Source organism: Nannospalax galili, unplaced genomic scaffold, assembly GCF_000622305.1.
Source record: "Nannospalax galili isolate Female #2095 unplaced genomic scaffold, S.galili_v1.0 scaffold1234, whole genome shotgun sequence".
In the NCBI taxonomy this organism is placed as follows: Eukaryota; Metazoa; Chordata; class Mammalia; order Rodentia; family Spalacidae; genus Nannospalax; species Nannospalax galili.
This window is the reverse complement of record NW_008334665.1, coordinates 2,419,196-2,438,360: the sequence shown is the minus strand read 5'-3', so window position 1 is coordinate 2,438,360 and position 19,165 is coordinate 2,419,196. Positions and strand designations below refer to the sequence as shown.

Below are 19,165 nucleotides of genomic sequence, written 5' to 3'. Positions count from 1 at the left end.
TCTGTGATCCTTTCCCCCAGTGGGACACATCCCTGTGGTGCAAAAGCCAGAGGGGGCTGCATTCCAGCTCCTCACCTGGGGATCAAGAGAGGCGCTATGCCAGCCCTCGGTGGGAAGTCTGTACCACACCCTCCTCCCGGTCTGTGATCCTTTCCCCCAGTGGGACACATCCCTGTGGTGCAAAAGCCAGATGGGGCTGCATTCCAGCTCCTCACCTGGGGATCAAAAGAGGCGCTATGCCAGCCCTCGGTGGGAAGTCCGTACCACACCCTCCTCCCCGGACTCAAGGATCACTACAGAAGTGGGGAACGGAATATTGTTTGAGCCAGAGGTGCTGGGTGAATACAAGGAACCTGTGTTGTCTGGACACCACAGGGCAGTTGAACATATGGACCCACAGAGCTTGTGACAGTGTGCACAAGGCCAGTGAAAACCCAAGCTGGACAGGCCCAGCATGGATGGGGGAGGTGGGCAGGATGCCCAGCCCTAATTGAAGATCTATTGGCAACTGACAGCTGCTAGAGGATGGAGAGTCAGTCAGTCCTCTTACTTGTCTGGTAGGTTGACCAGACTCCAAGGGACAGACCCACACCACAGCATTTTGGAAACACAGATTAGAAACTATAAGACCTTTTAAAAAAGACAATAATAGAAGATGCAAAGGTGTGGGTGTGCTGGATGCTTTAGTGTCAACTTGACACACCTGGACTTAGGGAGTCTCAATTGGGGGATTGCCTCCATTGAACTGGCCTGTGGCCATGTCTATGAGGCATCTTCTTGATTGTTGTGTGATGTGGGATGGCCCAGCGCATTGGGGGTGGTGCCACCCCTGGGCAGGTGGGCCTGTGTTGTATAAGCAGGCTGAGCAGGGGCCAGGGGAGCAAGCCAGTAAGCAGCGTTCCTCCATGGCCCGTGCTCTAGCTCCTGCTTCCAGGTTCCTGCCCTGAGTTCCTACCTTGGGCTCCCAGATGAACTGTGACCCGGGACATGTAAGCTAAATAAACCCTTTCCTCCCCAAGTTGGTAGTGGTCAGAGTATTTTGTCACAGCAATGGAGAGACAAACCAGAACAGTGGGGGAGGGGAGTAAGTTGGGGCTAGAGAAGAGGGAGGGAGGGGTGTGAATATAATAAAAATTCTCACATCAATAAAAAGAAATGGAAAAGAAAAGAGGCGCTTTGCAGGGAGATGCACCCTGGGTAGATCTCCTGATCTGTGGGGTCCCACTCACAATGGTCCTAGGCATCCTTAACCCTGGGCTAAGCATGTGAATCACAAACGTGCTTCTTGCAGGATGATGCAAGACTCACTGGGTATCTGTGCTGTACTGTGCACATGGTGAGGTGACCAGGCTGCACATACAGAGGAAGGATTGTCTCTAACAGATGGTCAACAGCGGTTCCTGGGACAGGCACACTGAGGAACTAGAGGGCCTGGGGCAGTGGAGCAGCACTGCAGGGGTGTACGGGATATGAGAGCCCGGAGTTGTGGGGTCCAGGGCCTGTGAGGCTTTGGATAACATCTCCAGCAAGTTGGTTCTTACCCAATGAGGTGGCAGACCCATGCAGGGCATAATGCATCCACTTGACATAAAGAAGGTTCTAGAAAGGTTCACACCAGTGGTCAGTGCTCATGCTGAAACCAATCAGGGCAGATGCCAAGAAGTGGCTCAGGAAGAATCACAGCCCTGTGGCTCCTGAGACCTGAGGTTGGCAGGGTCTGGACCAAGTGAGATGCAAGAGAGGTGGGCAGAGCCAGTCCTGGTGAGGCATGTGGACAGAGAGAAAACAGGTGGGATGGCCCCCATCTTTCACCCTGAGTAAATGGAACCTTCATAGTAGTGTTTTCCAAGACATCAAGTGTGAGAGACAGGCTTCGGAGGTAAGACTCCAATCTGTGTCAGGCGCATCCTCCTTAAGACCCTCCTGGGGCACCCAGGTGTGGAGGTCAAGTACACAATTAGCTGTATGTGTCTGGACTAGAGAGGAGTGGGCTCAGGAGGGAAAGCTGTGGAGACTGGCTTAAATCCTCCATGAAACTGCCAGGTCAAAATGAGACCGGAGGGTGAGATTGAGGGTGGAGGACAACCCCAGTGACACATTCACCTAGAGGGCTGGAGGCCTGAGGATTTAAGAGGAGGAAGCCATGCCCAAGGCTCCCTCAAACAGCAAAGTGCTAAGAGCAAGGCTCAGGTCAAGGTCAAGGAGCTCTGAGAGTGACCTTAACTCTTGGTGGCTGTGACACACACCCAGGGTGGCTGATGGGGAGTGCAACACAAAGGCCTCACCCAGGTGGGCTCAAGGGAGACCACGGCAGGGTCTAGAGACACAGAATATGACCACCTTCTAAGAGTCAGTTTTCTAAGCGGATATGCATGATTGCAAATAGAAGACCAGAAATCTGTTCATTCAAGATGTGCTACAAATCTAGAAAATAAGCGGTAATTAAAAAGCATGGAGAGTTCTGTGTTACCAATCCACGTCTAATCTGAATGTGTTTATAACTCACCTCTCCTCTCTGGTGCCAACCTGTTCTTTTCCTCCTTTGGGGTAATGTAACAGGCTAGTGTAAAGTTAAATTCAAAATACTACCACCTGAAAATGGCCTTGTCTGATTAATAACGTGGGGAAAAATCTGTGTAGTTGGCAATTTTGTTTTCTCTTGTTACAATTCAGTGGTTAAATGAGTCCGAGGTTGGAACAGGAGGGGATGGAATATAGTGTCCATCTGTCTAGACATATGTGTATGTGTGCGCTTGTTTTGATGCACAGGATTTTTGTTTCCAAGAGAACAGCGTCTCATTGATTCGCAAGGTCTCTCTTATCCCTAGAATATTCTACTGTGGTTCTAGTTTGGTTATGGTTTGTTCCCTGTTGCTGTGGTAAAATATCTACCAAAACCAACGTGAGTAGGAAAGGGTTGATTTCACCTCACACTTTTAAGGGACAGTCCATCATCGGGGGAGCCAAGGCCCTGAAGCAGGGACCAGAGGAGCACTGCTCCTTGTTTGCTTCCCTGGCCTGCCCAGCTGTCTTTCTTACACAGCCCAGGTCTACCTGCCCAGGGGTGGTTCTGCGCACAGCGGGCTGGGCCCTCCTACATCAATTAGCAGTTAAGCAAACGCCTCACAGATTTGGTCAGAGGCCAGTCCACTAGAGGGAATTCCGCAGAGAGGGCCCCCTCTTCCCAGGTGTGTCAAAGTGACAACTGACCCCAACCATGTCAGTAGCAATACTTAATGTATTCCTTCATCAGGAAAAATCTCCAAGACATTCATGTATAAGCCATTTTAATCAAGAAGTATTCTCGTGGGTCTATGAATTTACGGACATGGCTAAACCTCCCATTTAACAATATAATATTTCAATTTTCTATCAGAGGGGGCCAAAGAGGTACGTTCTTTACATTAAATATTTTCAAACTTATTCAGAAATGGAATGTAGTATTACGAGATGGGAGCAGATGACAAACTGCTCGGCATGTCTGCCTTTGTGACTGTCATATACATTTAGATAAAAATATCTTCCTTCATTGGCTGAGCTACTTTAGGGTTACAATACAGACATTCTTAGGCTTTGTAATCCAAAGTGAGACTATGAACTGGCCTCTATAATTTGGAATTACTCTTTGTCTACAATAACCAGTCAGTTCTTTGTTTCCTGACTAGCCCTGTGAGGCTCTCTCTATACAGAACAGAATACTTCTCCTCCCCCTTAGAGGAGACAGAGTTTTTTTTTTTCTTAGAAAGCATGTTGGGGGTGGAGAGATGACTCAGTGGATAAAGATCATGTACTGCTCTTCCAGAGGATCCAAGTTCGATTCCCAACAACCACATAAGGCAACTCACAACCACTTGTGACGCCAGCTCCTGAGGAAGCCAATACCTCTGGCTTCTGCCAGGACCTGCACTCACATGCACATAACCACACACAGACACACACATATACACATCACTCTATAAAAGCCATGTTCTTCATTTCTATTTAGAAATGTCTCCCGGAACTCTAGCCCAGTGATTGCACCCAGGTCTTTCCGGATCTTCCCCTTTCATACTTGCCTTTTCTAATCAGCAGAGTTTTGTTTCCATGGAGGGCTCAGTGGACAGAGAAAGAAAGGTAACTTCTGTGTGGGTCTAAAGCAGGGCCTCGCTCTGGAAGGAGCTGGTTCCTGGTGCCCTAACAGGAGTGCTTTGCCTCAGGATAGGCACTGGGAGTCCTTGGGAAACTGTTCTGAGCCTAAGCTGATTTTCTGTTGTCTAATTCTTAGGTTTTACAAAGGAACACAAGGCTTCAAAGCCAAGGAGGGGTCTTTCAGATTTCTGGGGCCTGTAGGGTCCTAGTCAAGTCTCCTTCCAAGCTCCTCCTACATCCGCACTACGTTCTTTATCCTCATTTAATTTACTGCAGCAATAACAAGTCTCCACTGGACTAACTAGATGCCAACACGTCTTAGGCTAGAGTTCCTCAGGAGGCGGGATAAGCTTCCGGGAAAGAGGACGATCAGAAGACAAGCGGCCATTGCCTTTAGACCATCAGCATGTAGCGATGCTGACACAGGTAGAGAGGACACAGCCATGTCAACTCTGCTGTTAAGGGACAGCTAGTGCCCAGGTGATGGGGCATTTGGGTCTATCCATTCTCTGTGTCTCACAGGAGACAGTGAGGGGATGGGAGCGTTCTCAGAGCTGTGACAGGATTGCTGTCCTATAACATGCCATCAAAGGACTCACTAAACCAAATAAACTCTCCTTTGACTAGCAATTAAAAGAGAATTTTCCATTTGAAGAAGCAATTAAGATGTGCTGTATGTAGCTGCCCTCCTGACACCCGAACGCCTCTTTTCCTGGGCTGCTCCCTGTGTACTCACTCTAATTTCACATGCTGTGTTATTAAGTGTGCACCAACTGTTTGACTTTGACTTTTCTGGTCAATAAACTTTCTGTAGCTAAATCACTTGCTTCGTGAGCCTTTTTACACAATGTGACTTTTCTCCCCAACAAAGGCTTTACCCTCATCGAGACTCCAATAGCCCTTTAAAATAATCAGCACCATTACTTGTGAAATGGCTGTGATTTGCAGTTAAGTGTCCTCCATTTTGCCCAAGCCAGCATCCCTGGAAGGCCTTTGCCACTGGGAATTCAGGATGAATAGAGAAACTTGGATGACGGCCTGGGAGAAGCAGCTTCACCGGACGGGGGAGTTCTCGGGGCTCTGCATCGCATCAGTAGAGTGAAATGGCACAGGACTGTGGTGTTCCACGCCTCTCCTCATCGACCGACCGTCAGGACATGTGGCCCCAATGAGGGCCTCTTCTAGTCATAGTCCATCTCTGCAAATTGCTGTGCTGAGCCACTGGGCCACTGGCTCTGTATGTGTGACATAAAAGTTTCTAGAAGAGGTCAGAGAAGGTATGGAAGCCTCCTTATACCGTTCACACGCAAGGAGGTGCAAACTGCACACGTTGATGTATCTGGAGAGAGACAAGTATCTATCTACACAACACACTAGACGTGTTCTGAGGGCAGCGGCCTGAGGCAGGAAGGAGCCACATGTCCTACATTATGAGGGTTGTAAACAAAGAGCAGTGAGACTTGAGATGTGCATGCCAAAGTGACAGCGAGACCTAAGAAACTTCCAGGCTAGTTGGAGAGGCAGTGAGAGGGGAATAAGCTAGCCATAGCTACCATGCTGGAAAGTGTGGCAGGAAGGACTGGGTTTGGTCAGAGTCAGGGCTGCGATGATGGTGATCTGGGCCCGGGTTGAGAGAGCAGAAAGGCAGACACAGGGAGTCACGCTCACAGAAGCAGACACGGAGCCCTGTCCTCTGTGCTCTGATAAAACCGGAAGCTTGAACCTTCCTATTGCATCCACCGTCGTTCAGTGAGAAAACGGACCTGGCAGGCAGGAGAGACAGCTGCTTACGCTGGCATTTGACTTCTTTGGAGTTTATTAGACTCACTGTATTAACCTGGCTTTAAAATCAGCATTCAGAAAGTTTCTGAGCTCTACCCTAGAAACCTGGCGGGGCCGCGTTTACAGAGGGATAGGATGTGGTTGAACCGCGTGTGAATGTCTAGGTGGAAGGGCAGCATTGGGGGCTCCCAAAAGACAGGCTATCAGTCTCAGTGACTTCTTCAGGGATGCCCTCAGAGCTGCACAGCTGGGCAGACAAAGCAAGACCTAGAACTGGGACTTCTGGGTGTTTGAAGGCAGAGAAACGACTGAATGTGATGGTCTTCAGCAGCGGGTAATCAAACCTAGGAAACAAGTCTTGGCAAGCACATTGACTGGTGAGCCGAGCCCAGGCCAGGAAGAAACACAAGGGTAGAAGAAGGTTCTGAAGAGGCCAAGGGAGAGCTGGCAGCTGAGCATGTGTCATACGCCAGGGTCTGGGAGTCGCCTGGGAGTGGGTCCCAGAGACCCACTTGGCTCGGCACTTCAGTGCATGGATGCACGCAAGATCACTTTCAAATACTCTTGGATTAACTGGCACATGTCTGTGTGGCAGATGAAGATTAAGCCTGAGGCTTTGAGGATTTAGCCAAATATCCCCAAGCTGGTATCTCCAAGGTCTGCTGGTCCAGGAGAAGGCAAAGTGTGAGCCCAGCACTGGTTTACCCTCCATGCAATGGGCCTCAACTTAAACTCCCACGTCAGATAGCACTCATCAGATACTTAGTCTGCTGAAATTTCATGTCATTGTAGCTCATTTCCCTTAATCCTGTGTCAAAGCAAACTTTCTTTTTTTACATATAAATATAAAATCCACAGGCAGTTGCTTACCTACTTGTGGTAGGTAACTTTTAATTCAAATGTGGGGATTTTCTTTTCTTTTTCAAATTCCTAGAAAGCAAACTTGGAATTCTCTCTCCCCTCCCATTTACTTAATTATAATAGGTATATAATCAATGATATCAAGTCTCACGCACACACACACACACACACATCACATATGTTGCTGTGTACAAGTGTGTCATCACTGCGGCAAAACTGCTGACGTGAAGCACCTGTAAGAAGGAAAGCTCAGTTTGGGCTCGTGGACTCTGAGGTTCCTGCTCACCTGGCCCTGCTGCTCTCCCCTGTGTTGATGCAAAAGTCTGTGGCAGAGGAGGCAGCTCACCTCAAGGGCTCCAGGAAGCAGAGAGAGACAGAGGGGAGAGTCCTGGGACAAGATGCATCCTTAGAAGGCACAGTCCCAGAGACCCACTCTCTCTGATCAAGGCCTGCCTTCCAAAGTTCCCAGGACCTCCCAACAGTCCATCCACTAAGTACTCTATCAATGGATCAATTCATTAAATAGGTCAGAGCCCTTGTAACCCATTACCACCCCCAAAGCCCCCCCTTTGAATATTTCTTTGGGGACAAAGCCTTCAGCACCTGAGCCTTTGGGAAATATTTCACAACCAAATCATAACAATGTAGATGTGGTTATAAGACACAACTTGGTCTTTGATTCCTCTTCCTAAAATACTCATAGCTGACCACTTAACTACACTGTGTGGAGCTCTACATGTGTGAAATTCTAACAGGTTGCATAGAGAAAATATTTGAATGAATTGTGTTCTCCTGATTTTAAGTGAGAGAATATTAGCATTGGTCAATTTAATCCAATTTAAGTGCTAAGGGTAGCACTTAAGGTCTAGATATAGCAATAAAGATATTCTCTAGAGATTCTAAAGTCTGTATTATTCCACATACATATTTGCTGCATAAAAGTGCTCGGAACACCCGATAACACAAGGCACAGGAGTATTCTGAATCAAAATTCTAAATGAACTTCCCAAGCATGAAATCTCTGATAAAGTGCAATTTTCTTATACTAGGACATAGACATGACCCTGTGGTTTGTGATTTGTTTCATTGTTCAGCAAAAAAATTGCCAATCAAAAACATAGAGGTCTCCTTCATCTAGACCAGAAAAAAGTCCTGCTACAAGCAGCAGACACCACCAGCACTGCCACCGTGATGCCTCAGCCACCAGGGATGCTTGAAAGTGCATGTGTCTTCTGCAGTGACAAGGATAACTTCATTTCTCTAGTTAAGCACCTTTAAAGAGAAAACTGTGACTTCACCCTGGGTGTTTCTGACCACAGCCAACTTTGCAGTTACAAGTCAGCACCCAGAATCTGAGCCCAGCATGTTGCCAACAGGGTGGAAATATAGCTCTCACTTCTTCTCCCTAGTGTCACAGGGTCTGAACGGGTCAATAGTCACCCACACATTTCACACTTGAGTGGAAGCCACAAAAAAACAGTTCATTAACAGGCGTCTTAATGTTCATATGCCACTTAGGGATCTGCCGTGCCAAGCGCAACCCAGCACCTGGCCCAGGGGCCGTGCTCCTTGTAAATGTAGGTGCTGGTGGAGAGTCCTGGGAGTCAGATGGTGTCAAAGGTAGAGAAGAGCCCCGTGGAAAGGCATGTGGCATGGGGAGGCCACAACTGAGCTTCCTGGTAGCAAGTGCCCTTGGCTATGACACATAGTGGACATTTTTATAAGAATAATGCTTTAAGGGGCTGGAGAGATGGCTCAGTGGTTAAGAATACTGGTAGTTCTTATAGAAGACCAGGGTTCGAATCCCAGCACCCACATGGCAGCTAGCAACTGTCTGTAACTCCAGTTCCAGGGATCTAACAGCCTCTTCTGACCTCCACAGGCATTGCATGACAGGGGTGCACTAACATACATGCAGGCGATACACAGATACATGTAAAATAAAAATAATAAAATATTTTTTAAAAAAGAAAATAGCCAGGCGTGGTGGTGCACACCTTTAATCCCAGCACTCGGGAGGCAGAGGCAGGCAGATCCTCTGTGAGTTCGAGGCCAGCCTGGTCTACAGAGTGAGTTCCAGGCAGCTGGAGCTACAGGGAGCCCTGTCTCAAAAAGACCGGAAAAGAAAGAAAGAAAGAAAGAAAGAAAGAAAGAAAGAAAGAAAGAAAGAAAGAAAGAAAGAAAGAAAATAGTGCGTTGTTAGCTGGAACTACATCAATACACTATTTTAGTGAATTTTAGGGCCAAAGTAATTGTCAGACATGGGATTGGGATTGGAGGCTTGGACATGGCTCTGTTCGTGTCTTATAAAACAACAAATAAACAAAAATCCTTACATTATGGCCCTCTTTTCTCTGCCTCCCTCAAGGGTTCTAGCAGTCCATGGTCCCGTCATGTACTCAGTAGTAGTCAGTGCCCTCACGTTCCCAAACACCCTGCTTGAGGCTGGAAATTAAAATGGGTGTAGCTCTCCCCTCATCAAAGAGGCCCTTTCGGCAGTCCTGGGAAGCTATTAGATATCTATAGCTGCTCGAAATGCAGAGAGTAAGGGGTCCTGGGGTGCTAAGCTCCAACTGGAATATCCATGTGTAACCCTCACACCTAAGGCTCAGGAAACATCATGGAAGAGGGGCAGAAAGACTGGAAGAGCCCAAGGACTAGAATGCCTGCTACTAGACAGAGTCTTGTTGACCTGTCAGGGAAGCTGAGGCCTTGAACTCTCAACAGTGTGGCTGTCTAAACAAGACCTGCATAATGACATTACCAGTGCATGTGCCATTGTGGATGGGGGAGATTTCACAGGGTCACATCTCTAGATGAAGAGCTGCAGGCCATCAACGGATGCTGAGGGAGGGTGAATGGGTTTTGTCCAGCTCCCTGATAGATTATCCAGTTGCAAGTGGTCAGCTCCAAACACATATATACCAGAAGTCCTAAATTGAGTTAATAGGTTGTGTGTGTGTACATTTATATATACATGTATGTGAGGCAAACGTGACAACCACAATATTATGGAAACTTGATAAATATGTAATAATAATTACAGAAGAGGTCATGAATTTGAGATGGAGGGGGCATGGGAAGGGTTGGATGAGGGAAAGGCAGTGTTGGGAATGATGGAGATAGAGTACTTATGTATTTTAAATTCTAAATACTTAAATAATGTTAAATATATAAATATTTAAAATGTTCAAATATTTAATTTCATTTAGCATAATATTCTGCAGATTCATCCATATGGTTATAAGTAACACTTGTCTATTTATTATTAAATGTCTTTCCGCTTCCTACATATACCACACCTAGAATAAACACTCTGTCATTGGTCAGTTGTGCCTCAGTGAACCTGGAGAGGAAGTGAACAGAAAGCTTATCACAGATATAAAGACTCAGAGAAGCTTAAACTACAGTCAGATGATGAGTGTACATCCCTTCTAAGTAGGTGAACATTACATCTCAGCACCCCCAGTGGATGGGTTTCAACATGCCCTATACGCACAGCCTCAATACAGGGCTGAGAGGTGGCTTAGCCAGTAAGAGCATTTGCTGCTCTTCCTGAACCGGAGTTCAGTTCCGAGCACCCACATGGTGCCTCACAAAGGCCTGCTACTCCAGCTTCCGGCCTTCCTCTGGCCTCTATGGTCACCTGCACACAGGCGTACACATGCACATAAAAGGGCTCGGCAGGACACGGGTCTTCTGTGACATAACTAGGCTTTTCAGGAAGACGCCAGCGATGAACTTTGGGACCTTTCCTGTTAGTAACAATAGCTAAGGCGCATGTATTAATTTCTTAGGGACCCGATCGCAGCCCATCAAGAGTTCTTCCGGAAGATTGCAGGACCGCTGGCCCTCTTTCCGTGGTGTGTTTGTTGACCATGTTCTGTTCACGTTCTGCGACAGCACCACAGCAGGGGCAGTGGTGATTCAGTTCTTACCGAGCTCTTCCACATGTAAACGTTCTTGAGAGATCTTTTTATGTTTATGTGTTTCTGCCCAGGACATGCCATGGAATGGACACTCCTGATGGTCTTCTTTACTAACGGCTGTTTTCTGGCATTCCTCTGAAGTCTACATTACACTCTGTGCTCTTCCTTCCTGAGAGGGGCTCCGAGCTCCCTCACTAACCGTCCTGCACTGACGATGACTTTATGTAAACTCTTGGCATAAACAGGAATGAGTGGAATGAAGGCCAGGGAGATAAATCCTTCCTCAAGACCAGAGGGGCATTTGGGTACAAATGCCTGAATGAATAGGACATAACACGTGTGGCAGAACACATGAGGTTCAGTGGGGCGTTGGGGAGGCATGGACGGAGAGGGGGTCTAAATTTGATTAAGAACTGTTGTATGAAATTACAAAAGCTCAATATTTTTTTTTTAAAGAGTGAGTTAGTGTCTCAAACCTATACTCTCCAGTGGGAATTTAGTTTCCTGTTGTGTCTTATTTTTGAAGACCGCCTTGGCCAGGTCAGACATCCACACTAAGGCTGACCAAGCCTCATGCACAGCTCCCCATCAGTGCTTCATGGGACAGTCACTTCCTAGGAATGTTCATGCAATCTCCTGTTCTCTATGCTCAATTCATAACATACCTCCATCGCCATGCGCACTTTATTGGGAAACCCACTTATTTGGAATGTCTCCCAAGGAATCAAATTAAGTCTAATTACACTTAATGGCAACGACTGGTGCTTAATTTGGATGGTAATTCTACTTAATTGAGATGCCTTCAGGTGTCGAAGTGGCGCTCAGAGCACACCGGTGCGAACAAGTGCATCAACCCGGGATCCTTCCCTCCTCCTCACAACAGTTCTACAGAATAAGGGAGGCAGGACTGAGTTTTCCGCAGCAAGGCAACCCGAGGTCCCTGAGATTTACCTTGTTAGTTATTGAGTGCTCGGGATGAGCAGCACTTACACACGACATTTACAAAGTCTTTGTGGAAGGTAACAAACCAGCAGAGAGAAGCAAAATTTCCAGAGTAAGAGAAGAGAAACATGCTCCCCTCAGTGGGTTAAATCCATCATGTGTGCGCGATAGCGGACACACGTTCCAGGGAAAGCTTCAGGATGCCGACAAGCCTACGTTTTGAGTTGAGCTAATGTCGGTCTGCTCCAGCCTTATTACCACAGTGAAGACGTAAGTAATATGTTGACTAAGAGTGGAGAGAGGGGAGCACTTCCTCTAACTTGGATTTAACGGAAATTCTTTGGTTTTATGCTGTCAGTATAATGTTGGCTAAGATCTGTCCTACGGAGCCTTTACTGTGTTCTGGCATAATTGTTGTAGCCCTAATTTCTTAAGGCTTTCATTGAAACGGGATCTTGGATTGCACCAAAGGTCCGCTCTGTGTCTGCTGAGCTAGCAATGACTTCTACCTTTGATTCTGGGCGTGCGTTGGAGTACACTTCACTGGTTTACATCTGATGAGCTAATGTTGTATTCCTGCCATGAAGTCAGGCTAGTCAAGCTGAATGTTGTTTTTTAGTTAACAACAACAAACCAAACCCAAAGTCAGCAAAAAGAAATAAATAATAATACCAGAGCAAAAGACCAGAGATAAATGATTTCTAGACTAAAAGAATGACAGATTATCCACGAGACACTGTCACTGCAGGGTCTGGTCACCCATGCACTGGTCATTGCAAAGCTAAGACTGACAAACCTTTACACACCCTAACCCAAAGGAAGAGAAAATATCTGCAGTAGGTAAGGGAGAGATTCAGAGAAGGTATCATAACAGATGTCACTAAAATTCAAAAAATTAATGGGGAATATTCTGAAAAATCATTATATTAAACTGCAAAATTCAGAATAGATGTTTCTGTATGTGCATGACTTGTCTCAATTGAACTAATTCGGTATAAAAACACAAACAGATCAGCAAAGAAGTCAAGTGGTCACAAAAAGTCTCTAATCAAAGCAAAGCCCAGAACTGACTGATTAACTGCAGACTTTTATTGGACTTTTAAAGAACTGATACAGCTGTCCATTTTTTAAAAAATTATTTTTTTATTTTATGTGTATGCATGCGTTGCCTGCATGTAGGTAAGTGCACCCATCTCATGCAATACCTGTGGAGGTCAGAAGAGGCTGTCTTCTCGCCTGGGACTGGAGTTACGGACTGTTGTTAGCTGCCATGTGGGTGCTGGGATTTGAACACGGGTCTTTTGCCAGAACAACTAGTTTTCTTAACCGCTGAGCCATCTCTCCAGCCCCATACAGCTGTTCTAGCTCTTTCATGAAGCAGAGAAGAAAAAAACACTCCAGCCTCATCCTCAGAAGCCAGTATTACCACAACAATCTCAATAAAGAGGCATAGGAAAGAGGACGTGGCCCAGTTTCCCTGAGGAACATACATGCAAACACCCACAATAAAACTCTTGCAAGTCAAATTCAAATCCATCCCTGACTCCTCCTCTTTCCTGAAGTTCATGGGGCCTGCTGGAGGCGCAGTGCAGAGCCCTACTAGAAGGCTGTGGAGGGAACCAGGAACCTGCCTGCCTCTGCCCTCTCCCCCGACCCCCTCTTCTACTAGTGGCCACAGCTTGCTGAGTCTAGAAACAAGGTAACCATGGGTGAGTTATTCACTGCCACCCAGTGCCCGTTCCTTTTCGCAGCTGGAGGAATAACACATCTTTCCAAACTCTTCCTTCACGCCCCCTGTACACCATTGTTACCCACTGGATCCGCTCTGGGAAAGGCCTGTATGGGAGCCCACACCATGGCAGGTTTTCATGTTTGTCTCACCCTGATTTTCTTCCAGGAAGGTTCTTGCTTATAGGCCACTCACTGCCTCAAAGGCAGTGAGAAGAGATGTGGCCATGGGTTTGCTGCATCTTTTACCTTCTTATCCTGAGGCATGAGGGTGCTACTATGAGGGGATGTTGAATTTTATCAAATCACTCAGTGGCTGGGAGTGACAGACCACCTTGCATGCAGAGCAGGCTGTGGCTTATGGATGAAAAGACTACTTAGAATTCTCTCTGACCCAGTGGTAATGTGCTGGGGCGACTCAGGGAGCAGCCTCAGGGATTAAAGGGGCCTGAGGGAGCAGGGTGGGAGACCTCAGATGGGACCTGATGGGAAGATGGGCCCTGAGGAGACCTTCATGAGGACCACATTCTGGGTGAGGTGTCTGCTCTGCTCCTCACCAGGGCCCCGCCCACGTCTCTGTGGTCTTTGCTTCCATTTATTTATTTTCTCTAAACCAAAGGAAATAACCAAAACTAACCTATTCCTTTGTTTTATAGGAATTTATTCTCTTTAGCTATATTATTGCCAAAACAAATCTAAGAAAAGATATTGTCCCGCCTCCTTAATGGAAGTGTAGGTCATACACATGTGCTATCAGCTCAATCTGCATCTAGCATACCACAGAGCAAGCAAACACAATAGTTTCCTATTTCTTCCCTAAACTTTTCCAACTGACTTTTGCTAAATTCTCGAGGACAAACAACTTCTCCTGGTAGAGATTAAATGGAGTATTCCGCAAAGATGTGAACGTAGAAATCAAGGAAAGCAATTACAGACTGGTAACACAGCACATACACTAACCTTGGGTTAAATAAACTTCGTTTTGACAAATTCATGGACTATCTCGGTAAACTCCACCTCATCTGTGTCCGTGTTGGCCTCTCCCTGCATCTGCACCGTGCTGCGTCTTCTGATACTAGTACCTTTTAGCAGACAGTGCCGATGCACTTACTTAAAAACACCTATCGATTAATTTTTCACAACTATTTCCAAAGGAAAATGCTCTCACGGTGTTTGTGAGAATAGGGGCTCTGAAGCTCATTAAGTTTGCCGAGGACCCCAAACCATCATGACTTCTACTTGGTACAGCTGACTCTAAATTGCTAAGGACAAGACCTGGGAAACACTGAGACCTTGGCAAACATTAGACCGAGATTCTGCCCAGCCTCAAGGAAATCTCTGAGGATGCATTGCTTGGTTGGTGGTGTTGGGTTGCTGTCCCAGGGAACCACACAGCTCTGGAACATGGAGAGTACGCCTAATAAAACCTGGGGACTTTTGTCAGAGCAACTGCAGCTCAGAAATATCTTCAGGTTTGTAAAGAAAGTCCATGCAACTCCCCTGGCTTTGCCCATTGCTGTTTATTAGAACTGGCATTTTATATAAACAATAACAGAGATGTTAGAATTGAAGTTAGCAAACGGAGTCCAACAGGCATCTGATGAAAACACCACTGACTAGAAATCAACCTGCCTGTGCTGTGGGGCTAGGACTCAGGTGCATGGGGAGAAGTCTGTACAAAAATAAGGGGTTTTCAGTGGTGTGTGGAAACAGATAGGTGGCCACTCCCGACACAAAATGTCAGGGAAACTCGGAAACTGGCAAGTAGGTTGGTCCAGTAAATTAATGTTACTGGGATCCTTTTTTTCTGGTCTTTTTGAGACAGGGTCTCCCTTTAGCCCCAGAAGACCTGGAACTTATCATGTAGACCAGACTGGCCTCAGTGTCATAGACCTCTGCCTGCCTCTGCATCCTGAGTGCTGGGATTACAGGCGTGCACCACCAGGCCGGCTACAACCAATTCTTTTAACAGCACTTACTTTACATTGTTTAGTTTATGTGAAATCTGTATCAGAATAGTTTATTGTCAATATTTTAATGAGATCAATATAAAGACACCTCACCCCGTGTTTCATTACTATCATCTGTGTTGAACTCTGAGAGAATTGTGTCAAAGTACATCTGTGGGTTGATCTCCTGGCTTATGAGGTAATAGAAAACAACGCCATGGCAACAATGTGTGCAGAAATTGGGCCAACTTCCATGGTTTCAGGAACGCAGGGAAACATGGTACTTAATACATTTAGCACACAATACTGTAAAAGGATAGAGAGCTGTTAACATTTAGAGAAGGAAAAATCAGAAGTTGGCTTTGACAAGCATGTTGGAAAGGCCACTCCTAGGCTCTGTCCTGCAGAAGAGCTTGTAACACCAAGCACCGTGCAAAGGTGGAAAACCACCAACGGAGCCCCAGCAGCAGCGCTGGCCTCACCTCCTGACCTGCCAGACAGGCCTGCCGGGAATCTCCACCCCATGGGTGAGGGTGTGTGGATGCCAGCCACTGCCAGCTGTGTGGGGTGCGTCAGGTAGCTGTTCATCCCAGAGTGCTGCCGACACCACCCAGTGGGCGGGAGCCTTACCTTGTCGGGATCGGTGGTCGTGATGACCCACACGCACAGCTCAGAAATATCTTCAGGTTTGTAAAGAAAGTCCATGCAACTCCCCTGGCTTTGCCCATTGCTGTTTATTAGAACTGGCATTTTATATAAACAATAACAGAGATGTTAGAATTGAAGTTAGCAAACGGAGTCCAACAGGCATCTGATGAAAACACCACTGACTAGAAATCAACCTGCCTGTGCTGTGGGGCTAGGACTCAGGTGCATGGGGAGAAGTCTGTACAAAAATAAGGGGTTTTCAGTGGTGTGTGGAAACAGATAGGTGGCCACTCCCGACACAAAATGTCAGGGAAACTCGGAAACTGGCAAGTAGGTTGGTCCAGTAAATTAATGTTACTGGGATCCTTTTTTTCTGGTCTTTTTGAGACAGGGTCTCCCTTTAGCCCCAGAAGACCTGGAACTTATCATGTAGACCAGACTGGCCTCAGTGTCATAGACCTCTGCCTGCCTCTGCATCCTGAGTGCTGGGATTACAGGCGTGCACCACCAGGCCGGCTACAACCAATTCTTTTAACAGCACTTACTTTACATTGTTTAGTTTATGTGAAATCTGTATCAGAATAGTTTATTGTCAATATTTTAATGAGATCAATATAAAGACACCTCACCCCGTGTTTCATTACTATCATCTGTGTTGAACTCTGAGAGAATTGTGTCAAAGTACATCTGTGGGTTGATCTCCTGGCTTATGAGGTAATAGAAAACAACACCATGGCAACAATGTGTGCAGAAATTGGGCCAACTTCCATGGTTTCAGGAACGCAGGGAAACATGGTACTTAATACATTTAGCACACAATACTGTAAAAGGATAGAGAGCTGTTAACATTTAGAGAAGGAAAAATCAGAAGTTGGCTTTGACAAGCATGTTGGAAAGGCCACTCCTAGGCTCTGTCCTGCAGAAGAGCTTGTAACACCAAGCACCGTGCAAAGGTGGAAAACCACCAACGGAGCCCCAGCAGCAGCGCTGGCCTCACCTCCTGACCTGCCAGACAGGCCTGCCGGGAATCTCCACCCCATGGGTGAGGGTGTGTGGATGCCAGCCACTGCCAGCTGTGTGGGGTGCGTCAGGTAGCTGTTCATCCCAGAGTGCTGCCGACACCACCCAGTGGGCGGGAGCCTTACCTTGTCGGGATCGGTGGTCGTGATGACCCACACGCAGTGTGCGTTGTCCTCATACTGCACGGGGTAGTTAGGGGAGGTGATGGAACCACTGGGTCCTCGCAGGTTCGATCCACAGGTCCTGGCTGGAAGCAGGTAGAAACAAAACCGTCTGATTTGCCAAATGGGAAGAGGACATCTGGTGAGATGTCAAACTTGGTTTTTATAACATCCTCACTTTTTTTTTTAGTTAGCATACAAAGTAGTGTCATTATGACATTTAAAAATAATATTTTTATCAAATCTTTGAGAATCTTCTACAATGTATTTGATTATATTCACCTACCTCTCACAGGCAAACCCAGATCCCCTCTGCACCACCCACCCAGCTCCCAGTGCCCCCTTTTCTAAAAAATGTGTTCTAATTGAATTTTTTGTGTTTCATACAGAACATCTCAAACAATCTCAGTCATCTTTATATACCCGTCCCCACTAGCACCCTCCCATAGCCCGCCCCCCACACTGGAACCCGTATACTCTGTCATCCCTGTTGAGGCCCACTGTGTCAAGTCAGTGTCCCTAGACGTTCCCCAGTACAAGTCCATCCACCGAGGTCTACTCAGTCTATCTAGAGTCCCTTGTTTTAGGAAGCTCAGCTCTTCCTCACCTAGCAGTAATCAAAAACGTCACAAAAGGCCAAAGTATAAAGATTAAGAGTCTGCAGAATGCTGGTCCTTGGACAGGACCCCTTTATTAAACTTCACCCACTCAGGACTCAGGGACCATCTCAGAAGAGGGGACAGAAAGATTGTAAGAGCCAGTGAGGAGGTGCAGGACCATATGGAAACAGCGTTCTACAAGCTCCTGGGACCTTGTTCGTATGATTCTATGGCAATGGTGTCAGGATACACAAGTCCCATGCAAACTCAGGCAGACAGTAAACCAACACAGAGCTGGGCAGATGAACAGCTGACCCAATCTTAGCTGAAGAAGTATTGGCAACTGATTACTGTCCCGCACTTTTTAAAGCCCATCATGTCCAGGCTGTGTTGCTCAAATACTCTCTGGTGTGTGCTCGTCTCCTAATGCTGGTCGACCTGCCAGGGGACACGTCTTTAAGGAAAACTCCCTTTCCCTTCCCCAGCAGTTCCCGAATGCCAACTGCTCATCAGCTAGAGGACTTAGTGCCCCACTGCTGAGATTTGGTTTGGCTTGGGCTTCTGCCGGTCTTAAACATGTCGTCACAACCACTGTGGGTCAAGATGTGCCACTGCCCCATTGTGTCAGGAAAGCACTGTTTCCTTGTAAGACCTCACAGCCTCGGCTCTTGTGATCTTTCTGCCCCCCACCCCACCCCGCCCGTCAGCAGCACTCTGTGAGCCTGGTGGGGAGGAGTGTGGTGATTTCATTCTCATGCGTCCTCACGTTTACACCTCACTTCCACATCCTATTCCCACAGACCCTTGTCTACTTTCATGCATATGCAGATACTGAACCTAGGTCCCACGCATGAGAAAAATACACAGGCTTCTCTCTTCCCTTTATCTCCTGCTCTCCTCTGGACCCATCAGGTCTCCTCCATCTACAGACTCCTGGTTCTATATTGCTGTCCCATGCATGTAAAAAATACTTATTTTTAAATATAGATTCTGTACATGAGAGAAAACACACGATAGTTTAAAAAAATCTCATGTATTCATTTATTTATTTATTTATTTATTATTTATTTTGGTCTTTTTGAGACAAGGTCCTCCTGTAGCCACAGCTGGCCTGGAATGCACTATGTAAACAAGGACGTCCTCAATCTCACAGAGATCCGCCTGCTTCTGGCTCCTGAGTGCTGGGATTAAAGGTGTGTGCCACCGTGCCTGACTTTATTACTTTTATTTTATGTGTATAAATTTATTGCCCACATGTATGTAAAGCATACCCGTGTTGTGCAGTGCTTGTGTGTTGGGGAACCCTGCACTTGTGTAGATCAGAAATGGGTGTTGAATCCCCTGGAACTGGAGTTACAATGGTTGTCACCTTGTGGGTGCTAGAAATAGAACCTGGGTCCTCTGCAAGAGCATCCAGT

General features: G+C 46.7%; 1 protein-coding gene across 1 annotated transcript in view; it reads right to left on the bottom strand.

Annotated features, from left to right (window-relative positions):
• LOC103731132 (CUB and sushi domain-containing protein 1-like) overlaps nucleotides 1–19,165 on the bottom strand; it is a gene marked incomplete at its 3' end in the record, with an annotated part of 1,440,296 nt that overhangs the window by 157,698 nt on the left and 1,263,433 nt on the right. The window contains exon 10 of the mRNA XM_017797230.1: nucleotides 17,113–17,234. Coding sequence (XP_017652719.1) covers nucleotides 17,113–17,234 — 122 coding nt within the window. The remainder of the gene's footprint in view (nucleotides 1–17,112; nucleotides 17,235–19,165) is intronic.